The sequence below is a fragment of the Rhagoletis zephyria genome, unplaced genomic scaffold, assembly GCF_001687245.7.
Source record: "Rhagoletis zephyria isolate East Lansing unplaced genomic scaffold, Rhagoletis_zephyria_1.1 Rzeph_scaffold_00127, whole genome shotgun sequence".
NCBI classification, from domain to species: domain Eukaryota; kingdom Metazoa; phylum Arthropoda; class Insecta; order Diptera; family Tephritidae; genus Rhagoletis; species Rhagoletis zephyria.
Genome location: NW_016157211.1, coordinates 341465 through 364077, shown reverse-complemented (window position 1 = coordinate 364077; position 22613 = coordinate 341465). Strand labels below are relative to the sequence as shown.

Sequence of the window (22613 nt, the reverse complement as noted above, 5' to 3'; positions counted from 1 at the left end):
AAACTTGCTGGTTCTTTAAAAAATAGAATTGGAGGAAGAAAACTTTTATCTGAAGGAGTCATAAGAGATGCAGTAACTTATTTAGGATTCTTCTACATGCAGATAGTTAACGAGAGCTTAAAGCATGGTGCTTTTCAAACTTCTTGGAAAACATCCACTGTCGTTCCAATAGAAAAGGTTAAATACCATTTAGGCTGATGAGATGAGACCAATAAACACACTACCAAATGATGAAAAAAACTTGAATGTGTAGTAAAAAATCAATTAGTACAATACCTCAAATCTAATAACATATTAATACCTCAGCAGTCTGGATTTCGCAAGAAGCACACATGTGAAACTGCCCTGAATTTGATAATTGCTCACGGGAAAGAAGAACTGAGCAAAAACAAATATATAATTGCTGTTTTCTTAGATTTGAAATGTGCCTTTGAGACAATAGATCAAGACCTACTATTGAGAAAGTTGTCCAATATAGGAATAAAGGGTATCGAACTGAATTGGTTGGAAAGTTTTATAAAGAATCGTATGCAGAAAACAGCGATTGGATCGTCGGTATCAGACGAAATAAAAGTAATGATTGGGCTACCACAAGGTTCAGTGTTAGCACCTATTTTATTTAATATTTATATTAATGATATTTCACACAGCATTAAGTTTTGCGATATCAGTCTCTTTGCCGATGATACTTTAATAATGATAAGTGGGCAAAATGTAAATGATATTGCTTCAAAGCTTCAAAACTAATAAACTCAAATTAAACATCAGCCAAACTGAAGTTATGGTTATATCTAGAAGAGGCCTAGAAAATAATGCCCAACTATATTATTCATAATTAAGGAAAGCCAGATTTATAAATTGCAAAAGCAACAGAACCGAGCAATGAGATTTATTCTTAAAAAACGTTATGACACCCCAATCAGAGACATGTTGGCGGCCCTCAATTGGTTAAGTGTTAAGCAACAACACTTCTATTACACTATTAAATTCGTTAAAAACATTATAGATGATGCAATGGGGTATAGTCGTTGTGCTGGGTATGCAGTTACTGTCGCACGGCTATACTCAATCCCGACTCTTGCGTTCTCGATCGCGCACTCTGGGCAACGTGAGCAACCCATGTGCGAGATGCGGTAACCAACCCGAGTGGAGCCTTGGGCCACGGCAGAAATAGAGGGAGCTTTGGTGGGGCCACTCCGACTTATTCGGTTTAAGGGCTCACTGAAGCGTCTTTTCACCAGTAGGTGCGGCTGCAAGCGGGTGTCTGTCTTGGAGAAAGCGGGCCGCTTTATATACGTGTATTCGGTTAAGAAAACAACCCCCGTCGTAACAATGGGTTGTGCGCTGGGATTGCGAGCCGCCACGTAAAAACAGGCTCCAATTAAAAAGAGATACAAATCCTCGGATGAGAACCCCCTTTTAATCATGACCACGGCAATCGATTAAAGGACTACGATTTGATGGCATGCACCTGGAATGTCCGGACCCTAAATAGGGAAGGTGCCTCTACCCGGCTGGTTGATGTCCTCGTAAGAGTGAAAGCTGACATCACCGCCATCAAAGAAATACGTTGGTCGGGGCAAGGCAAGCAATGTCTGGGGCCTTGTGACATATACTACAGCTTCCCTGTAAAGAAGCGCAAATTCGGTGTTGGATTTGTGGTGGGAGAGAGACTCCGTCACCAAGTACTATCGTTCACCCCGGTGGACGAGCGTCTAGCCATAATCCGACGGAAGAGAAGGATGAGGTATCCAAAGATCGCTTCTATGAGCGCTTCCCCCGTCACGATATCAAAATCGTGCTTGGCGACTTCAATGCCATGGTGGAAAAGGAAGGGATCTTTGGAACCACCGTCGGTAAATTTAGCCTCCTCGACGAAACGTCCGACAAGGGACTGAAGCTGATCGACTTCGCCGGGGCCCGAAACATGGTAGTGTGGAGTACTAGGTTTAAGCACAAAAAGATCCATCAAGCTACGTGGCTGTCTCCAGATCGAAAAACGAGGAATCAAAAACGATTATGTTGTGATAGACGGAAGGCATGCTTCCAGCGTTTTGGGCGTACCTACACTCCGAGGCCAAACATCGACTCGGACCACTATCTTGTTGCAACCAAGATACGCACCCGCCTCTGTGCAGCAAAAAATGTGCGCCCAGCAATACAAGGAAAGCTTAACGTCGAAAAGCTGAAATCACAACAGACGGCCAATTTATTCGCCACCCGACTCACACACCTGCTCTCAAAGAGCACTCTTCAACAAACCGACATAAGCGAGCAGTGGAACCACATCTCCCGCTCATTGAGTACCACCGCCGAAGAAGTAGTCGGATTTCAGCGAGCCCGAAAGAACAACTGGTACGAAGTGGAGTGTCAGGAAGCTGCAGAGAAAAAAGATGCCGCCTACAGAGCCACGCTACGATCGGGCGCAACGCGCGCTATGAGATCTGCGATCTGAAGAGGGAAGCGAGACACATTTGCCGCAAAAGGAGGGGGAAAGGCCGATATACGTGAGTGCGAAGAGCTTGAAAAGCTGGCCGACAGGAAGAAAATTTTACCAAAGAGCTAGGCGACTTACGGAAGGTTTCAAGATCAGGGCGTACTCCTGTAAGAACAACAANCGGGGCGAACTCCTGTAAGAACAACAATGGCGACCTAGTTACCGATGTTCAGAACCTACTTAAATTATGGAGGGAAAACTTTTCCACGCTACTGAATGGTAGCAGCACGGAAAGTTGTTTAGAAGAAGAACGCGATCCCCCAGTCGATGATGACGGAGTCGATGTTCCCCCGCCTGACCATGACGAGGTACGAATAGCAATAACGCGGCTNTGACTATGACGAGGTACGTATAGCAATAACGCGGCTGAAAAACAACAAAGCCGCTGGAGCTGACAGCCTGCCAGCTGAGCTATTCAAGTACGGCGGCGAGGAGTTGATAAGGTGCATGCATCAACTCTTGTGCAGAATATGGTCAGATGAACGCATGCCCGACGACTGGAATTTAAGTGTGCTCTGCCCAATCCACAAGAAAGGCGACTCCGCCATCCGCGCCAGCTACCGCGGGATCAGCCTTCTAAGCATAGGTTATAAGTTCTTATAGAGTGTATTGTGCGAAAGACTGAAGCCCACCATCAACGAACTGATTGGACCTTATCAGTGTGGCTTCAGACCTGGCAAATCCACCATAGACCAGGTATTCACAATACGCCAAATCTTGGAAAAGACCCGCGAGAAAAGGATCGACACTCACCACCTATTTGTCGACTTTAAAGCCGCTTTTGACAGCACTAAAAGGAGTTGCCTATACGCCGCTATGTCTGAATTTGGCATCCCCTCAAAACTCATACGGCTGTGTAAAATGACGTTGAGCAATACCTCTAGCTCCGTCAGAATTGGAAAAGACCTCTCCGAGCCGTTCGCCACAAAACGGGGTTTCAGACAGGGCGACTCCCTTTCATGTGACTTCTTTAATCTGATATTGGGGAAGATAATAAGAGCTGCAGAGCTGAACCGCTCAGGAACAATTTACTAAAAGAGCGTGCAATTGCTGGCGTACGCCGATGACATCGACATCATCGGTAACAAGAACCGCGAAGTCTATTCTGCAAAGCGAATGCGTCTGGTGGTAAACGAGGACAAGACGAAGTATCTCCAGTCATCAAACAAACAGTCAGCACATTCGCGCCTTGGCACCCACGTCACTGTTGACAGTTATAATTTCGAGAAAGTAAAGAATTTCTTTTACTTGGGAACTATCATAAACACCGATAATAATGTCAGCATGGAAATCCAACGCAGAGTCACTCTTGCCAACAAGTGCTACTTTGGACTGAGTAGGCGATTCAGGAATAAAGTCCTCTCTCGACGTACAAAAACCACACTCTATAAGTCACTCACCATGCCCGTGCAGGTATATGGCGCAGAAGCATGGACAATGACAACATCCGATTAGGCGGCTCTTGGAGTATTCGAGAGAAAGATTTTGCGGAAAATAGACGGGCCTTTACACGTTGGCGACAGCGAGTACCGCAGACGATAGAACGATGAGCTGTATGAGCTTTACAACGACATAGACATAGTTCAGCGAATTAAAATACAGCTGCTCCGCTGGCTTGGCCATGCTCTGAAAGTATTCAACTCGGAACCCGCTGGTGGTAGCAGAGCAGCGTTGACAGGTTGACGTTTTTAACGTCATTTGGACGTTTTTTGTAACTTGTTGACGTTTGTACGTTTTTGTGTAAAAAATGACGTTTTTTAACTTCCCTGTAATTTTTCTTTGTTAATAAATCATATAAGTAGAACTGATTTTGAATTATTTTCTTAATAAATCTTTACAATCTTTGTGTTTTGCTGCAGCTGCTTCCTCCAAAGGTTTTTTGGGGTTCTTGGGCTAAGGATCCCTTGTTCAAAGGCTGGTTGTGTAAGCACTTGAGGTTACGAGGTTTGCTGTAATGATGCAATTGCACGTTGAAAGCCAAATCAGGTAGAGCTGATCTATTGCAGCAGGCACGCTCGCAAAAGCACCAAAAAAGCTGTGCAGCATAAAACGTCAGAAAAAAGTAGGCGACTTTTTTAAGACTTCATTGAAAATGTACTGAACGCAAAAAAGACTGAAATATTAGGTCCATTCAATAACTTTTCCAGTAAGTACTTGCAGCGAGAGCGTGAAAGAAAAATAGAGTAAAATTGAGAGCAAGAGAAAATTTTCAGAAAAAGTTATTAAACGCAATTTGACACTTTCTGACAGTTAAGTTTTGGCGCGCAATTTTCATTTTAATTGGGAATAGTTCTCATCATCATAAAAATAAAAAATAATAAAATAGATTTGAATTTTTTATCCATATTTTCATTTCACTAATTATGTTTCATCAAATCATCCTCTTAAACAGTTTGTGTATGTACATTTGAATTTCAAACATAACCTTACTTTTGGACTCCTGCAAATTCCTGCAAGTAAACTTTTTACTTGCAAGAATTTGCAGCTCTCTCGGGCTGTTACGCTCTCGAATTCGCTCCCTCTTGCAAATATTTTGGGTTATTGAATGCATTTCCAGTAAAAACTTGCAAGTACTAGTAACAATTCGTAACAATTTTTTTCGGTATTGAATGGACCTATTGCTATGCTCCCTTTTCTACAAGAAAAAAAATTATTAAAAATCAACGCGATTATTTAGCCCCTTAAAACTTGCACATTATTGCCCTGAAATTTAATGGGATAAAAAATCTGAAAAGAAAGTTGAAAATCTAGCTGAAAATTTGCAGATTGTTTATAATTTTTGCACAATTTTTGTGGATTTATATTTTGTTTGTTAATGAGATTGGCTTTTATGGAAAAATAATAAACATTAAATAAACGAAAGAGAAACAGCCAAAATCGATCAAAATGTTGATGACTTAATCAGTTGATCACAATTGTATGTATAAAATGATTTTTATATTAACGATCTCAGACCAGTTTACAATGAATTTTAAATGTGCTCTGTCGAAATGATATTTTAATATACCTTACGTACATATCGGGCCCTAACCACCAAAATAACTTAAGCGACATTTTTTCAAATTTTTCTTTTTGATGCAGAACGCCTCTAGATGCTCTAGGAATATTTCTGCATCAAAAAGAAAATTTTGAAAAAAATGTCGCTTACGTTATTTTGGCGGTTAGGGCTCGATATGTATCTTTGTATACAATAAAAGTTTAAATAAGAACAATTTATTGTACATTCATTTGAAAAAGACGTTTTTGGGTAGGAAATGACGTTTTTTCAGACCAAGAGGGAAATATCGAGGGCTTAAATTCATTAATACCCTCTATCTGCAATTTGCACAAAAACTAATTTCTGATTTTAGAAACCATCTGGGACTTATTACCTGTCATCACTGATATATTACTTCTGATTTCCAATTTATAATAGTGTAAATTCTTCTTTCAAGCGTTGTATAAGGTAGCATTAGTATCACCGATGACAGTTAAATCTTAAATTTTATTTCAACGTATACAAAAAATAAGTCTACCTGCGTTACAGCACAGCGTGATAAGGGGAGGGGCCGCGACGTAGCGTGACGTGGTTTGGCGCGCCGATAGCGCGGACGCGGGCCGCCGCGAAGCTAAGCAAATTTAATGTTTGGAAGAGCAACAATGTCAATGGATTTTATTTCGCTTTTAAGAAGGTAATTATGTCAATTGACTTTATTTCGCACCAGGGTTGGAAATAAAGTCAATTGACCTTATTTCCGTTGATCTTATTACCTGTCTCCGCCAAATAAGAAGATGCAATTGATAAATGGCCTTCCTCTTGGATGCACCAGGAGGAACTAGGAGAACATTCCTTATAAGACTGCGGCTACGGTTCGATTAAAAAATTACATAGCCGTAGCTCTCGCTTCGTCTGGAACATCTGCGACATTGTTACCAGGTGGAAACACTTCTCATTTAGCTCTTATGCAGCTGTGGCAATTATCATGTTGCGGAATATTAATCAGCCAAAACTTTGCAACGGCAAGTGACTCGCAGTTAAGAAATTGATGAACAACGTAGCGAAAGCAAAGATTTTTCAAAGGTGAAGAATTCTCATGATTCCGACCGATACACCATTTCAACTTAAAAGATGGCAAATCCCGATTCCATTGGCATTCGGAATCACAATCAGTAATGTTCAAGGTCAACCTTTGGAAAAGTATGGTTTAGATTTAGATGCCGATTGTATCTCACATGGACAAATCTATGTTGCATGTCGGCAAACCAGATATCTACGTAGAGAAAGGAAAAACTAAAAATATTGTGTACCTACACACAAGTATTGCAAATCAAACTTATCTCAAACGTATGATTTGTTTCGTTAATCATTTATCATCCATGTAACAGGAATATGCCACAGCAAAGCGTGGCCGGGTATAGCTAGTATTTATTAAGGTATGAAAACTCACTATCATACCATTTGTTCATTAGCTTAACACTTATTTCCTTCGCATACGTTAGAGAACTCATTGCATAAGAATTTGGCTTTCTTAACGACATTCAATCTAGAAAGTTCACTATAATTCTACTGCCTTTAAATGTGAACTAGATTTTCACCGGAAAAATTTTCCCATGATACTATAGCTTTTCATTCTGATTTTGAAGAGTGTTTCTATGTTTACTTTAAAATATATTGTTTCGTGATCAGAGATCTGATGCATTGTCATTCTTTTGCAAGAAATATTGTTATTATTTGTAAATAGCAAGTCTATCATTGTTTCACCATCCTCTGTTTTTCTGGTGTAGAAGTCTATTTTTTGTGACATTGAAAAAGATTGAAATAACTCTAGTAGCTGTTTGCTGTAGGTTGTTGTTTTAAATAGATTAATATTGAAATCTCCAATAATTACAGTGTTCTCAACTGAGTAGTTGCTATTCATAACTTCGCTAAGATAAGTAATGAAATCCGCATCACTAGAGTTTGGTGAATGATATATTACCCCTACTTGATATTTAGGAGTAATATTTCCAATATCTGAAAGTAATGTTTTATATTCAATAGAATTGTGTAGGTATATTAAAACCCCGCCTGCGAATATCATCTAACAATATTGTATGTGTCTATTTGTAATTCTTGGTTTGCTATATCTTCAGTTACACAAGCCTCTGACAACAATATTAGATGTGGCACACAAGTTTCGATTATTCTTTCCAATTCACCCTTATTTGCCTTATATTTAAATAAATACTACTCAGTTCATTTAACGTTCGTTGCTAGACTCTGGTTTTATTTTTTGCATAGGCATATTTTTTAAATGTTGGACAGTCCAAGCTAAATGCATAATGATTCTCATTTCCGTCAATATTTTTTTTCTGTAGCAGATCACAACAGTTTACGCACCATATCGAGCCCTAACCGCCAAAATAACGTAAGCGACATTATTCCCAGAGCACTAGATGCATTTCTGCATCAAAAAGAAAATTTTGAAAAAAATTTCGCTTACGTTATTTTGGCGGTTAGGGCTTGATATGATCTCAGAATTGCAATCCTTCACATCATGGTTACCCGCGCATTTACTACATGCTTTTTTATTAGTGCATTCGCTCGATTTATGCTTGTAACCCAGGCATTTTAAACATCTCATAACATTAACTAGTGAACCCGCATGGCATCAAAACGCCATCATTTAATTAAATTTTTTAAACAGGTGAAACCCTATTCAAAAACCTCTACAAATATTCCTAATGATTAATCTAAACCATTTCTCAGTGATGAGAGGTCTCGCATGGTGTCGGTTTTCATTTCATCAAATTTCGAATCTCCCTGTAACTTCAAAAATAAAACCTGTGCACATCTATGTAGAATCCCAGCTCTTTAATTTGACTTCTCATTTCGGAAATTCGAAATAACGGTGCAGATGTGACGACCTTCAAAAAAAAAGATGGCAACTATAATTAAAAGTATTATCAGCCAATAATTTTCTTAAAACTCTTTCGTTTGACATTAATATTTCCATATTTCATTTCTGTATTTTTCGTATAAGTAAAACAAATTCGACTTTTCAAACAGGGGCAACCCGTTTACAATTTTCAAAGTAAAATTATTCGCCTGGCATTGTTATAAATATTTCATGTAACTGATGAATTAAGTTGAATTTAATTTTTTTAAGCACATGGCAACTCTCCTACATACAGTTTAGAAATAAATAATTTGCATTTAACTATTTAAATAATTTGAGCTTTGAGATTTCTTAACACTCGTTCTTTTGACAACCATATTTTAAAATTTCTTGTAACTTATGTATAATTAAACGAAATACCACTTTCAAAACAGGCGGCAACCCTCTTAAAACTTATTTACGAACTAAAATTTCCTTAAATATTTTTCGCCTGACATTGTTATAAATATTTCATGTAACTGATGAATTAAGTGGAAATTTATTTTTTAAACACGTGGCAATCCTCCCATTTCCATTGATAACCATCGGTTAGTAATTCAGTTAACTTATAAAATAATTTAAACTGGGGCAGCCCTCGAACACATCACAAATGTTCTAAATTGTCAAACTAAGTATTTCTTGAAGCTCTTTCATTTGACATCTATCATTAATATTTCATATAAAAAATAGTTCAATTAGACTTCTCAAATAAGTGGCAACCCTATTCAAAATATTTTCAAGCTACTACCTTCTTAAACCTCTTTTGTATGACACCCATATAGCGATACTTTATTCACTTACCCAATTCCTTTAATTAAAATTGAATTACATTTTTTTAACATGTGGCAACCCTCCTATACGTAGTAAAGTTATAAAGCCTTTTCAAAACCATTTCGATTGATACCCATATTTAATAATTGATTTCACTTTTTAATTAATTTGAGCTTAATTTCTTAACAGGTGGCAACTTTTTGGAAAAAGTAAAACCTTCTTGAACATCCACACCCTAAGCCCTTTAATTTGGTACCTCACTTTTGAAAACAGAACGGACGGTGCGGATCTGAGGTCATTGATTAGAAAATAACTTAATAATAATAGATTGGCGCTAACACATATGTTAGTGTTTGGCCGAGAAAATAACTTGAGTTAAAATATTTAACAGGTGGCAACTCTTTTCGAAAAAATAAAACCAGTTTGCATATCTACAGGCTAAAAGCTTTAATTTGACCCCCATTTTTGAAAATCGAGCGAACGGTGCAGATCTTTTATGCTGCACAAAAAATGCCTTCGCGTATTATATGTCAAATAAAACACCTCTTTGAGGTAAAATTTTCGAGTGACGAAAACTGAACTAGACACACAAAATTTATGATATCGATTTCGTGACGAAAACTATACGCATTTTTTAACTGCCTTTGAAACGTAGGGAAAATCTTTTTTATTCATACGAATCGTTGCAAAAGTTCTGTTTTTTATTTTGTGTTTCTAACAGTAGACGGAATTTCGCAACGTTCCGAATAAATAATAAAAGATTTTCCGTACGTTTCAAAGGCAGTTAAAAAATGCGTATAATTTTCGTCACGAAATCGATATCATAAATTTTGTGTTTCTAGTTCAGTTTTCGTCACTCGAAAATTTTACCTTGAAGAGGTGTTTTATTTGATATCAATTATTTTGGGGTAGAAAATTTAAAATCGATCAAAATACAAACAATAATCTAAATGTTTTATTTTCCCCAAATAAATTGCTAAAAATGTTATCTAAATCTTAACTATGTATTCAAATCGATGTGTCCATTGAAACATATAATTTTTCGAATACGGAATAAAGCGAAGAAGAATGATCATATCCTTTGTATTCGAAAAAATTAAAAATTAAAAAAAAATCATGAGACATAATAAAAACTTATCAACTTGGTACCAACTTAGGATACAATAAACAACTGTATTCGTCTGATTGTCTCGAAGTTTTTTTTTTGTTAAGATTTCTACCGGGTGTGGGGCGCCCACATGTGCTTTTTTTTAGGAAGTTTTACTTCTATCACGTGTACGGTGTTGCACTCGTGCTATTGAACTAATGCTTTTTTCTCAAGTACTTTTGCTCAGTGGCAATTTATACATACATATGTAGTAAGTAGTAGCGGCACATTATGTATTCATACATACATACATATTTATGTACAACTGTAGGTAATATTGTACGCTTCTTCCCAGGTAGGTTAAGTGCGGGTGATAATCCCATGTAGAATAGTTAAATACTATGTATATACAGTAAAACCCGCTTAAGTACCTCACGAAAAATGTCAGCTTTTTGAGGTACTTAGGCTTGATGGGTACTTAAAATAACCCGCTTAAGTACCTCGATGCGGGTACTTAAGCGAACATAGTTATTCATGTAGATACAACTTCTTTTTAACTTACAGAAATAAATCACTGAATAAAACATGAATATTTAATGAAGTATACCAAGATCGTAGCATTATTTAAACACATAAACACATAAAAAAAAACTTTATTAAAAAATAAATAAAGCAATGTTTTGTTATTTTTACAATAACTCAATCCTTTAAAAAGGGATTTGCTGCTTATGTTTATTAATTTTTAAGATTTTTCAATTAAAATACAGTTCATTCCCTAACAAATACAATTTAAACCTAAGCAAAAAATTTTATTTTAGTGTAACAAGTTGCAAGTGGAAAAAAATTACCGTTGATTTTTTAGAATTTTTTGCCGAAGGTGCTGCGCTTTTCTTCATATAAAATGTGTTTATTCGTTATATGGAAGCAAATGCGACAAAATTCTAAAAAACCAACTGTAATTTTAACTGCATTGCATTTGAGTATGGAGAAGCAACTATCTTAAAGTATTTTACATAAACAATTTACTAAGTATAGCCTTCTTTGTAAATGCAGTTAAAGAAAATACATGAAAAGGACGATTTTTCTTTAATTCAAAAAAGTTTAAATATTTCAAAAACGGTGACACTTTTACCTGAACAATTTTTGCTTATCAGGGAGCTCACCACCCCACCTACCTTCTCCTGAAGTTTGGCAGGTTACTTCTGGGACACCCCGTATAAGCGAGTCATTTCAGCATGCTACTGTGGCTGCTTTCGAACTCGCGCGCACTGCCGTGCGCTGTGATATATGTAGATATGTTCGAATACCCTGCAAGTGTCACATTCAATGCTTAAACTTTTTCGCTTAAGAACATTTTTTACATTTTATACTTTTAATATTTTAAACTCTTTCCCTAATTCATTTCATTTCATTCATTTCATTTTGCTTCATTAAACATTCAATAATGCGGTCGTTACCTATTTTTTCAGTTAGTCCAACTACTTCGAACATCTTTTTTATTTAATTTTTTCCTTTAGTTCTTTCAGCTTCGTATTCAGTTCCTATGGTTTACTTTAATTTTTGATGCACTTGCTTACATGTGTCTTTATTTTTGCACTCCAGAATTATACATCCTCTATTTATTTTTTTTACAGTCTTAACAATACCAGCGGTAGGTTCAATTACTTTTTTTAGCGCTTCCTTGGTTTCCTTCGTGATTCAATAATAAAAAGTTTGCTCAAAAAACAGTTTTCTCGCTCCCTCTTGACAAAATCGGCTCCCTTAGCAAGGCACTGTGTGTGGGTTCGTGTGTGTGTGCAAAGCTTTTGTAAGGAAGCTAAGGGAGTGTCAAAACTCGAATGTCACTAATGAGCAAACCTTTAATTATTGAATCATGGGTTTCCTTTACTTTTTTGTTTTTGTTTATTGGTTTGATGACAATTTTATTTTCATTTATTTTAGCTGCCTGTGCATAAAAGCGAAAGTACACAACGTCCATTGCGTCACCGACACCGTCACCGTCATTGACAGCGTCAACGGTGCTTATGCGGCAAGTTACACACTATCCGTACACCATTGCGTCCGTATAATCAAAAACTCACTGCTGCTCTTTGCAAAAATGCGTTTTAACTTTTCATTCATCCTATTTTACGTTTCTTATTTTAAATAAATCCAAACATTTTCATAAACTGAAAAAAATTTTAGTTCAAATATGTAAACAAAACACAGAATAGTTGTCACTTGACGCGGACGCATAAGCAAAGTTGATAGTTGAGCTAATTTGTGCGTCACCGTCACATTCAGCTTTGTTCATGTAACTTACTTCATACAAATACACCAGTTCAACTTTTTTGACAACTGTCGGTGACGGCGACGGTGACGCAATGGAAGTTATGTACTTTCACTTTAAGACATTTGAACATCACTATTACCATTATTTGGCCGCATATTTTGTACGTTTTCACCACATTTTTTGAGTTCACTAGAAATCTCATTTATAAAATAATTTTTCATTGCATTAATTGTAACTCCAATGTTATGTTCCAAGAACGTATTAAAGTCAGAAACAATGCTTGTTCTTATTTGAGAACATTTGTTAGTGATTAACTGATCAAAAATCAGCTTCACATCTGTAGCCTTCAGCTTCGATTGTTCACATTTATTAATCAAATGCTTTATCTCAATAAACTTTGTGTTTGTATCTGATAACGTGCATTGGTTGCAGAACCATTTCAAATTAATGTTTTCAGATATAATTTTAAATTCGTTTCGTTTGATGTTGCTGCATTTTTAACAAAAATTATAGCCACACCCACCAGAGCATGTTATCATATCATCTAATTGAAGAAATTTAACAGTACATTCTTTGCATTCTACCGTCGGCACTATGACTGTGGCAATATGCCCACACTTAACGTATGGCAATAATAATAAGATGAAGATGAAGATGAAGATGAAGATGTAGATGAAGATGAAGATGAAGATGAAGATGAAGATGAAGATGAAGATGAAGATGAAGATGAAGATGAAGATGAAGATGAAGATGAAGATGAAGATGAAGATGAAGATGAAGATGAATACGAAGATGAAGATGAAGATGGACATGAACATGAACTTGAACATGGAATAAAGATGAGGATGAAGATGAATATGAGGATGAAGATGAATATGAGGATGAAGATGAATATGAGGATGAAGAAAGAGACAAATAGAAAGATAAACAGGAAGCCGATGAAGATGAAGGTAAACATGAAGTTGGGGAGGAAGTTGAAGATGAAGACGAAGATGAAGATGAAGAATATTTCATCATTTTCCATGGCTAAACAAATATTATTGCACATGTCAAAGAGGATAAATTGGACCCCTGTGTCGCGTAACTACGTGCTTTAAAAGCAGATTTTGAAAAAATATTTGCCGATTTGAAATTATTTAAATGTAGGTTTGCATACTTCATGAACCCTTTTTTTATGTAACATAATTGAGGATGGATTTACAATATCCGAAATACTCCTTTTAAGAAAAGCGAAGAAGAGTTGGAGTTTTTGGAATTAAATAAAGATAAGGCACTGGAAATGCAACATCATGTTTTGCCGTTACTAAAATTCCGGCAAAAAGTACCAGATTTAAAATATCCGCTGTTGAACACAGCTGCGTACCGTGTATTTTCAATTTTTGGTACAACGTATAACTGTTACCACGTTTATACGTAAGCTATTTGCAAGAGGGCCTTGGCCACCCCTGACATATATCGTAAGTAGAGTTGCAATTAAGAGCTAGAGCTCTAACACATTAGATTAATAAATTAATAATAACAAATTAGTATTAATAATAAATACTAATTATTATTATATTATATTATTTAATTTAGCATTAATAATAAATAATAATAAATTTAAAAAAGTTCATTAATAAATTAAATTTAGAAATACGAATGCGTTTTAAAATAGTCTATAGTCTAAAATGACTTCGTCATTCCTCGCACAGCAACAATGTTTCATGCTGTACTGCACTATGCTTACCCCACCTTGCCTGTTTGAGTGCGTTTGCGTATATCAGTTCCGCATATCGTACGTACCGCACCGCGCCTGTTTGCAAAAGCCTTTTTGAGGATCTGGGGAGCGAAAATAGCAATTGAGAGACAGACCTGCTAGTCCCAGTACCTACACTCTAAAAAAAAATGGTGTAGATTTCCTACCTAAAAGGTAGGTTACTGATTTCCTACCTTATTATTCGCGAAATTACATGCTTGATTATTCAACGAATAGTTTGTTTAAATTTCGGACTTTTTAGAGCGTAATATAGCTGCTGTGGTGTGCGTAAATTTACTACGAAAGTGTGTACAAGCTACAAAACACACATCTGCTGTTTGATTTCACCCGAAGAATGGTGTAAAGTCGCTAACAAATAGGATTTTTACACACGAAAATGTGTAAATGAGAAAAATACATATTCATCGTGTAAATTTGCCAAAAAGTTTAAATAAACAAAAATATACTCGATTTAAAATCCCATTTTTAAACAGAATTTTATAGTGTAGTCTCAGATTACTAAAATAGCTTTAGATTTCCGAGGTGTAGGTCTGTGTTTCTGTTATTATTCTTCTCTAACTTTTATTATTGTTGTTGAAAGTATCTTTTACCTGTTTTTTTGCAGGAGAATGGCTAACATTATTTTGATTGCTTGCCTTTCCGTACTGGGCATCATAATATCCATCGCGTTATTTCTTGCTGGAGGTTACCTTTGGTGGCGTCACAAACGTTCACAATTGCAGTTTATCGAACCGAACGAAGATGAGGATTCCAGCAGCTATAGTCTAAGGTAAACATGTTTAATGTATCATTCTTTTTACATTTATGTATGTACATTACAGTGGTTCAAGAAAAACTCTTTAGAAATTAATAAACGCTACATCAAAATATTGTTATTTGTGATAAAAAATATACACGTATTTTTTTATTTTGAAAAAAAAATTCTTTTGGAGGTCGCGCTAGTCGTTTTTTTATAAAAACGCTGATGTTCTCAACTTTTTATATTATTGAGTAATTACGTGTAAAAACAACCTTCTTAGCTGCATTTTAACAAGTCACGAAAATAAAAAAAAATTAAAACATTAGCGGTTTTATAAAAGACCGACCAGCTCGACCTCTAAATTTTTTTGTCGAAATAAAAAATACGTTTCTCTTTTTTTTCACAAATAACCATAATTTGAGGTAGCGTTTATGAATTAAAAAAAAATTTAACCACTCTAATGTGTGTAGATACGTACACATGTACACATCGTCGTTTAAAATACAAAACCGCGTATCAAGATAATGCAAAACCGCGTATGAAAGGTCACCAAGATTTTACAGGTGAGAGTAAAAATATATGCTACTCTTGATCAGCGGTAATTAATCAATCTTTGTATATTTATTGATTCCTGCGAAATTGGGCCATGTAATATTAAAATTAACACATTTGTCTGCGTTGTTTACATATTTTTATATGCGTTTTGGCATTTCTATCTCGCAATTGCACCAAGATGACGTCACGCAAAAATTACGCTCAAAAATCCTCTCTCATTGGCGCAATCTTGTATTCTATCATTCTTGGTCTAATATCGATATCTATGATCAAATCAAATTTTTTCAAAACGACGATAGGCAGTTTTGCACTTTAAACGATGATATGTATGTATGTACATATGTATTAGACTGATTAAAAAAAAATCTACTTCGTTTTTATTTTTAACAGCCCCCGCTGTTATTAAAACCTCCGGGGGATGTCAAAAGATGCCTGTTAAAAGCGCAACCCGTAATATTAGTAGGGATTTCGTTTCTATAAAAAATGTTGCCTTCTCATCGCCATCTTCTTAGTGTTTGTGCATAGAGGGCAAAGAGAAGTTTGCATTTTTCGGTAGAAACGAAATCGGCATAAGTTTAAAAGGTCGCGCATCGCTGATTTCCATTTCCCATACAAATTACATAGAAAAAATTGTTTTCAACTTTGGACTTTGTTTCCTCGGCTATGAATTATCGAACTAAAAAATTCAATACATATTTTTGTAGGAAATTAGATGCTCTACAAATGGTTGAGCTTTACTAGTTACAAAAAGGGGATTTTGAAAAAATAAGCAATTAGAACTTACAACTGTAAAGCTCAACAATTTAAAAATAATTCTAATAACTTTTTCTAACAATAGTTTTTTATAAATTTTGCAATATTTCACGGTGGTCTTGACCCAGTCTTAAGTTTTATAAGTGTGCCTAAAATCGGCTTTCACAGCCTTTTTCTACATCATTTGTAAGTTCAAAATCCGTCGAGATCAAAATCGTAGCGGATCCTTTTTTCGAGATATTCTCATTTTTAAATTTTACTTTTTAAACGCAATAATCCTTGTTTTTACTAGTATTTTATCATTTTAACATGTGTATATAATTTATTTATATACATATATGTATATAACATATATATGTTTATACTAGCAGACCCGGCGAACTTCGTTCCGCCCAAAATTAGATTTTTAATTTAAACATTTTGGTCCAACATTTTCTCCAACAATCCACATTTACGATTTTTACTGGCACTTTCATCGGATAAGACTATGGTTTGATGGACATTTGCCGCCTTAAATAATCGAACGAAAGTGTTATGTCCATGAGAAGTTCCCTGGTGGCAACAATGATCCGGATCTATAGTGAATGTGCCCTAGAAACTTTATTTTATAGTTGGTGGCAATTTCAAAATGGATGCGCATCCTTGTTCAACAGAAATACAATATACATACATTGACTGAGATCAAATACCTTAAAAGCCAGTTTTACGAAAGCAATTTAAGTGAAAAATTATTTTTTTCTATCAGGTTTTACATTAAATTTAATTAGAAAACAAACTTTTCATTAAATTGCTTTCATGAAACTGGCTTTTAAGGTATCTCGACAAGTGGTGCTTTGAGATTTACCACTGCACAACTCAACCCTGCTGTCGCCGAATGAAGCTTTAACGCATAATAATATTGGCAACTCACATCCATTGGACCAATCGTAACACACGAGAGTTCGATATACTCAATGGTTCAACAGGTCGATTTTAGTAATAACTCAACTCCAGCGCCAACTGGCGGATTAAATTGTGAAACTAAACTATCCAGACATCACCTCAAACACACACACAAAACTTTGTTAAAATCCTTCCAGCCATTTAGGATTTCCCTCACAAATATACCTACAGAAGAATTATATACACATTCAAAGATTAGTAAAAGTCAGTATGTTTTTACTTTGCCACTCCCTCTATTCAAGAGTAAGAGTTTTTTCTGAATGAGTATCGGATTTATTTCATATATCTCCATACGAAGTGTTCCAGTACTTTACCNACTCCAGCGCCAACTGGCGGATTAAATTGTGAAACTAAACTATCCAGACATCACCTCAAACACACACACAAAACTTTGTTAAAATCCTTCCAGCCATTTAGGATTTCCCTCACAAATATACCTACAGAAGAATTATATACACATTCAAAGATTAGTAAAAGTCAGTATGTTTTTACTTTGCCACTCCCTCTATTCAAGAGTAAGAGTTTTTTCTGAATGAGTATCGGATTTATTTCATATATCTCCATACGAAGTGTTCCAGTACTTTACCATGAGCACTTCCAGAGATATGCAGTATGAAATTCGGCTTGTATGGTAGGTGCCACGCGCCCTTTTCCTATAGCTCCATATTTTCTCCATTATTATGCGATTAATTTCGTATATCTCCACACCAAGTTCCAGTACTGTACCAAGAAGAATTCTAGAGATACACAGAGAAGTTTTCGTTTTCAAATTTGTATGGATTGTTTTACTTTTAAAAACGTTTTGACCCAGGTTTTGCACCTACAATATTTATTTAAATTTTGAGAACGAAAATTTTCAAATCGTTTGATAATTGAATATGCGCATGTTGAAATTAAATCCTAAGATGTATGTAAAAATATGCATTTTTAAATATGATATTCAAATTTTATTTTCATTAAATCACAACAAGTCATTTGGTATATACATGCATTGTCAAAAATATATTGATATACATATATACTTATAAATAAGTTACAAAATTTAATAAACAAAATACAGATGTTTTACAAATACTATATACATACATACATAAATGCATCCATACAGATGTTCCCGCCTTACTTCAACGCTGGGTCTTCTAGTTTTTCTTCACGCTGCTGTAATTTAAAGCAAGAAAGTTTTAAATTATTATTTAGTAACTCATAAGAATTTATTTTTGTAAATTATTCTTACCAAAGCTTTTCTCGGTCGAAGAAGTCCACCGTATCACCAATGTCCCTTCCATGTAGTTAGGTGGTTAGAATGGCGGTATTGTTTGTATATACTTCATCACCTTTTTTGAAGATTGAAGTAACTTGTTTATATCAACACAATTTTTTCGACAAATGATGCAAACATATGAAATGTTTTTCATTATAGCTAGGTAGCTTTGTAAATTCTAATGCAGAACATTTTAGTTTTAAATATTTTTCATACTTAATTGACTGAAAATAACTTAAATTTTTTATTTAAAAGTGTATAGTTTTATTTCGCTTGTTGAAAATTGTGTCGCACTACAATTCGTTGGGAGAAAATCCTCAAATGTTTCATTTTAGTTTTAAAAATACGAATTTTTTCCGTTTTTTCTTTAATTTCGCCTGGTCTCCTCAGTAAAAAAGTGAATATATTATAACGATCGTTTTTGTTTTGCGAATGTTTCGTTTTAAAGTCGTAAATGCAAATATTGTATTTTTTATATTGTATGAAGTAAAATTATTTCAAAAACTTTTATTTTACAATTTCTTTTAAAAACTTGCGATTTACCTGTATCATTTTCTCTGTGTATGCAATATGAAAAATTCGACTTGTATGGGAGGTACCACGCCCGTATAAAGTTCCAGTACTCTACCCTGAACACTTCCTGAGATACTTATTATGAAAAATTCGGTTTGTATGGGAGGTGCCACGCCCACTTTTCGAATAGTCCAAATTTTTCTTAAGAATAATTATATACACATTCAAAGATAAGTAAAACTCAGCACGTTTGTACTTTGCCACGCCCTCTTTTCAAAGAGCCCTTTTTTCTTCATGAGTATGGGATTTATTTCATATATCTCCATACGAAGTGTTCCAGTACTGTACATGAGCACTTTTAGAGATGCTCAGTATGAAATTCTGCTTGTATGGTAGGTGCCACGCCCCCTTTTCCTGTAGCTCCATATTTATGCGTTTAATTTCCATACCAAGTTCCAGTACTCTACCATGAACATTTCCAGAGATATGGAGTATGAAAACATCGGTTTATATGGGAGGTTCCACGCCCTTTTATATATAAAGATTTTCGTTAGCCGATAACCATCCTTTGAACGTCTGCAAAAATTTCAAAAAAAATCGGTTCAGCCGTTCTCGAGCTTTACCATATACATTGATTGATGGCTGCTTTTAATTTTGCGCTCACTGATGCTAGGCACTAACAGCGAACAAATCCGACGGATTTGTTGGTGTTCGATGTAATTTTTCTCGTTAGTGGCGTGGTGCGCGAACAAATCAGGCGGATTTGAAAAATTTCAAACTTTTCTGATTGTTTCGATCGTTAGTGGCTCAGTTCGCGAACATTAACACATGTCGTCATATCAGTTTACTTTTAATTCATTTCGACATATCAGGGTATTTTGACCCACTGAAGTCAGCACATCGCGGGAAATTGCAAGTAAGCAATTTTTAGAAGATTTTTTTTTTTGAATTTGTGAAGGGAGAAGTTGCGATTTGGCAAAGTAAAATTGAAAAATATAAAGGTAGAAATAAAAAACAAAAATCATGGAAAAAACTGCTGGAGAAGTAGAGGGAAGTAGACAAAACAGCCACGATAGAAACTGTAAAAAAATATCAGGGCATACGAGCCTGCTACCAGCGGAAATTGCAAAAAATTCGGAAAAGTGAGAGTGCCCACTTTGTGGTACTTTGAAAATTTAGAATTTTTGCGGGACCAAGAATTGAAGCTTGGAGGGTTTTCGGCGATGGAAGATTCTTTGGAAGAATATATTAGAAAACTAAGTGTAGTTTTGCATTTTAAATATTGTTTTTTTTTTCAGTTAACAATAGTAATTTATTGTGAGAATTTTAGCTTTGGATGTACACAGTTATTGCACCCTTTGCTATTGTTTGCACTCAGTTTGCGCATTGTTAGGCTGTTTGCTACGCTGTTATACATCTACTTACATATATACATGTGTCCATGTGGTTGCGTGTACATACATATGTACGAATGTATGTATGTACATATATAATTGTTTTCGCTTATTTTCAAGGCTATTCATATCCAGATCAGCGTTGCCACAGACAAACTTTTGTTCCTACCAAAATTTCCCACCATAACCTACCAAAACCTACCAAAAATTTTTTTGAGTTTTAATATTTTTTTTTGGCAATGTCAAATTTATGAAAACATAGCTAACATAACCCTTAGGGAAACTAAAAGACAGCTAGTAAAATAAAAAAATAAAAATTAATTCCGTATAACGATTCCTTTTACTGTACAGACTTGCCCAAATTTATGTCACTTTACACATACATACACATCATCACTAGATACGAATTAAGACGCGAGCTCAAAAGTTGACAGCGAAAAAAGACGCGTAAAAAAATGTTGGCGAAGAAAGACTCTTAACATAGGTCACGGCAAGAAAGCCGCGTTTACCTCTTTGACGGCGAAGAAAGACGCATAAACTTACGTTCGCGGTCAACAACGTTAGCGAGTTTAACATTATACGAATTCCCATAGAGTTTTTGATGTTGAATCAATGTACACGCGTCTTTTTCCTCAAATATTTTCACGTTTTTTTTTTTCGTCGTCAAAACACCCGAGTGTCTTTATTCGTGTCTAGTGACGATATTATTACTATTATTATTACTTCGGAGATACCCGCGTTGCGACCTAAGAATATATAGTGTGCAAAATCCTAATTGTAATCACTCCAACCTTAGTCTATTTAAAAAGCTCAGCACTTTGGATGAAGCCATGTTCCAAACTTTAGATGGAGAAGAGAATAGTTCTCCAAGGTGTATCAATCTACGGTTCATACTTCGTGGATAGGCACATAGAATATACTCTGGGGTTTCCTTCACCAGCCCCCACAACCTACAGTCCATGTCTACAGAAAGACCCATTTAATTCAAACGGTACGCTAACTTGCAGGGTGCAGTCAGGTTGCCAGTAAGAGTTATAAGTTCAAGGTGTCTTTCGGAGTTCCTTCTGGAAAGAGTTATGAATCTCTTTGATTTTCTTATTCCCTTTGACTTCCGCCAGTCGGCAGTAATTTGAGATTATTCTCAGCTAGCTCCTAAGTAGCTCTGCAGTGTATCATTTGGGTGTACCGCAGAATGGCTCGGAACCATGCAAACGCATTTGGGCTCCACGCTTTGCGAGATAGTCAGCCCTTTCGTTACCTTCAAACCCTTCATGTCCCTGAACCCCCCACAGCGTCACGTTATTGTGGGCTCCCAGGTGGTTCAAGAGTTCACAAGCCTTGATGCCATTTTAAAAGACTCTAAGACTTTAACGCTGCCTGAATATCCGACATAATATTTATTCTAGCCTCATTTGCCTTCTATGATTGGGGTTGGGTACGGGCCAATTGGCAGACTTTTCTGAAAAGGTACCAAGTCCGTTTTTTTCCAATGTTAGGTTTTTTATGCAGAATGGCTGGTAATACGAAACTAAATCGATTTTTCGTCTCTCTAGAAGAATTAAAAAAAATGGACTTGGCACCTTTTCGCCCTTAGGTGACAATATATCGATGCTCGTATTGTATATTGGCAAAAATATTTACATGTTTGCGGCCGCCGTTATACGAACGCACCGGTGAAATATTCGTGTAAAAAAGGTTGCTAAAATGTTTGGACTATTACACATTGTCCCGAAACCTACCAAAATCCAATCAAGCCTACCAACCTACCAAATGGAAAAAAACCTACCAGTTTTGGTAGGAAAATCCCATGTTTGGCAACACTGATCCAGATGCTTCTTATGCATAAAGCGGATAAAGAAATTCTGCCTAAAATAGGCAAACGGGGGACAAACTATACATCTGCTCCTCTCTTGTCATCCACAGAATAATAATAGCTGCATTTTTTTGTAAGTGAGCGACAAAAGAACACTCAACTCGGGTAAAATTTCCTTTTAGCTACTTAGGCAACCCTGCTGGTAGCTGGCAAGAAACATGTTATTAGTTCAACGGGATTTAGACATAAAAAACAATAGAAATTAGTAATTATGTGAGGAATTTGCGTAATATATATACTTATTTAGAATATAAATCATGTAAATACGAAAACAAAAATTCCCCCCCCCCCCCCCCCCCCCCC

General features: G+C 35.8%; 1 protein-coding gene across 15 annotated transcripts in view; it reads left to right on the top strand.

Moving 5' to 3' along the window:
- The window catches only part of Syt7 (Synaptotagmin 7), a 432298-nt gene that overhangs the window by 88589 nt on the left and 321096 nt on the right, over positions 1 to 22613 (top strand). For all 15 annotated transcript variants that reach the window (XM_017636960.1, XM_017636913.1, XM_017636938.1 and 12 more), the window contains one exon: positions 14885 to 15049. In XM_017636960.1, coding sequence (XP_017492449.1) covers positions 14889 to 15049 — 161 coding nt within the window. In that variant the 5' untranslated portion in view covers positions 14885 to 14888. The remainder of the gene's footprint in view (positions 1 to 14884; positions 15050 to 22613) is intronic.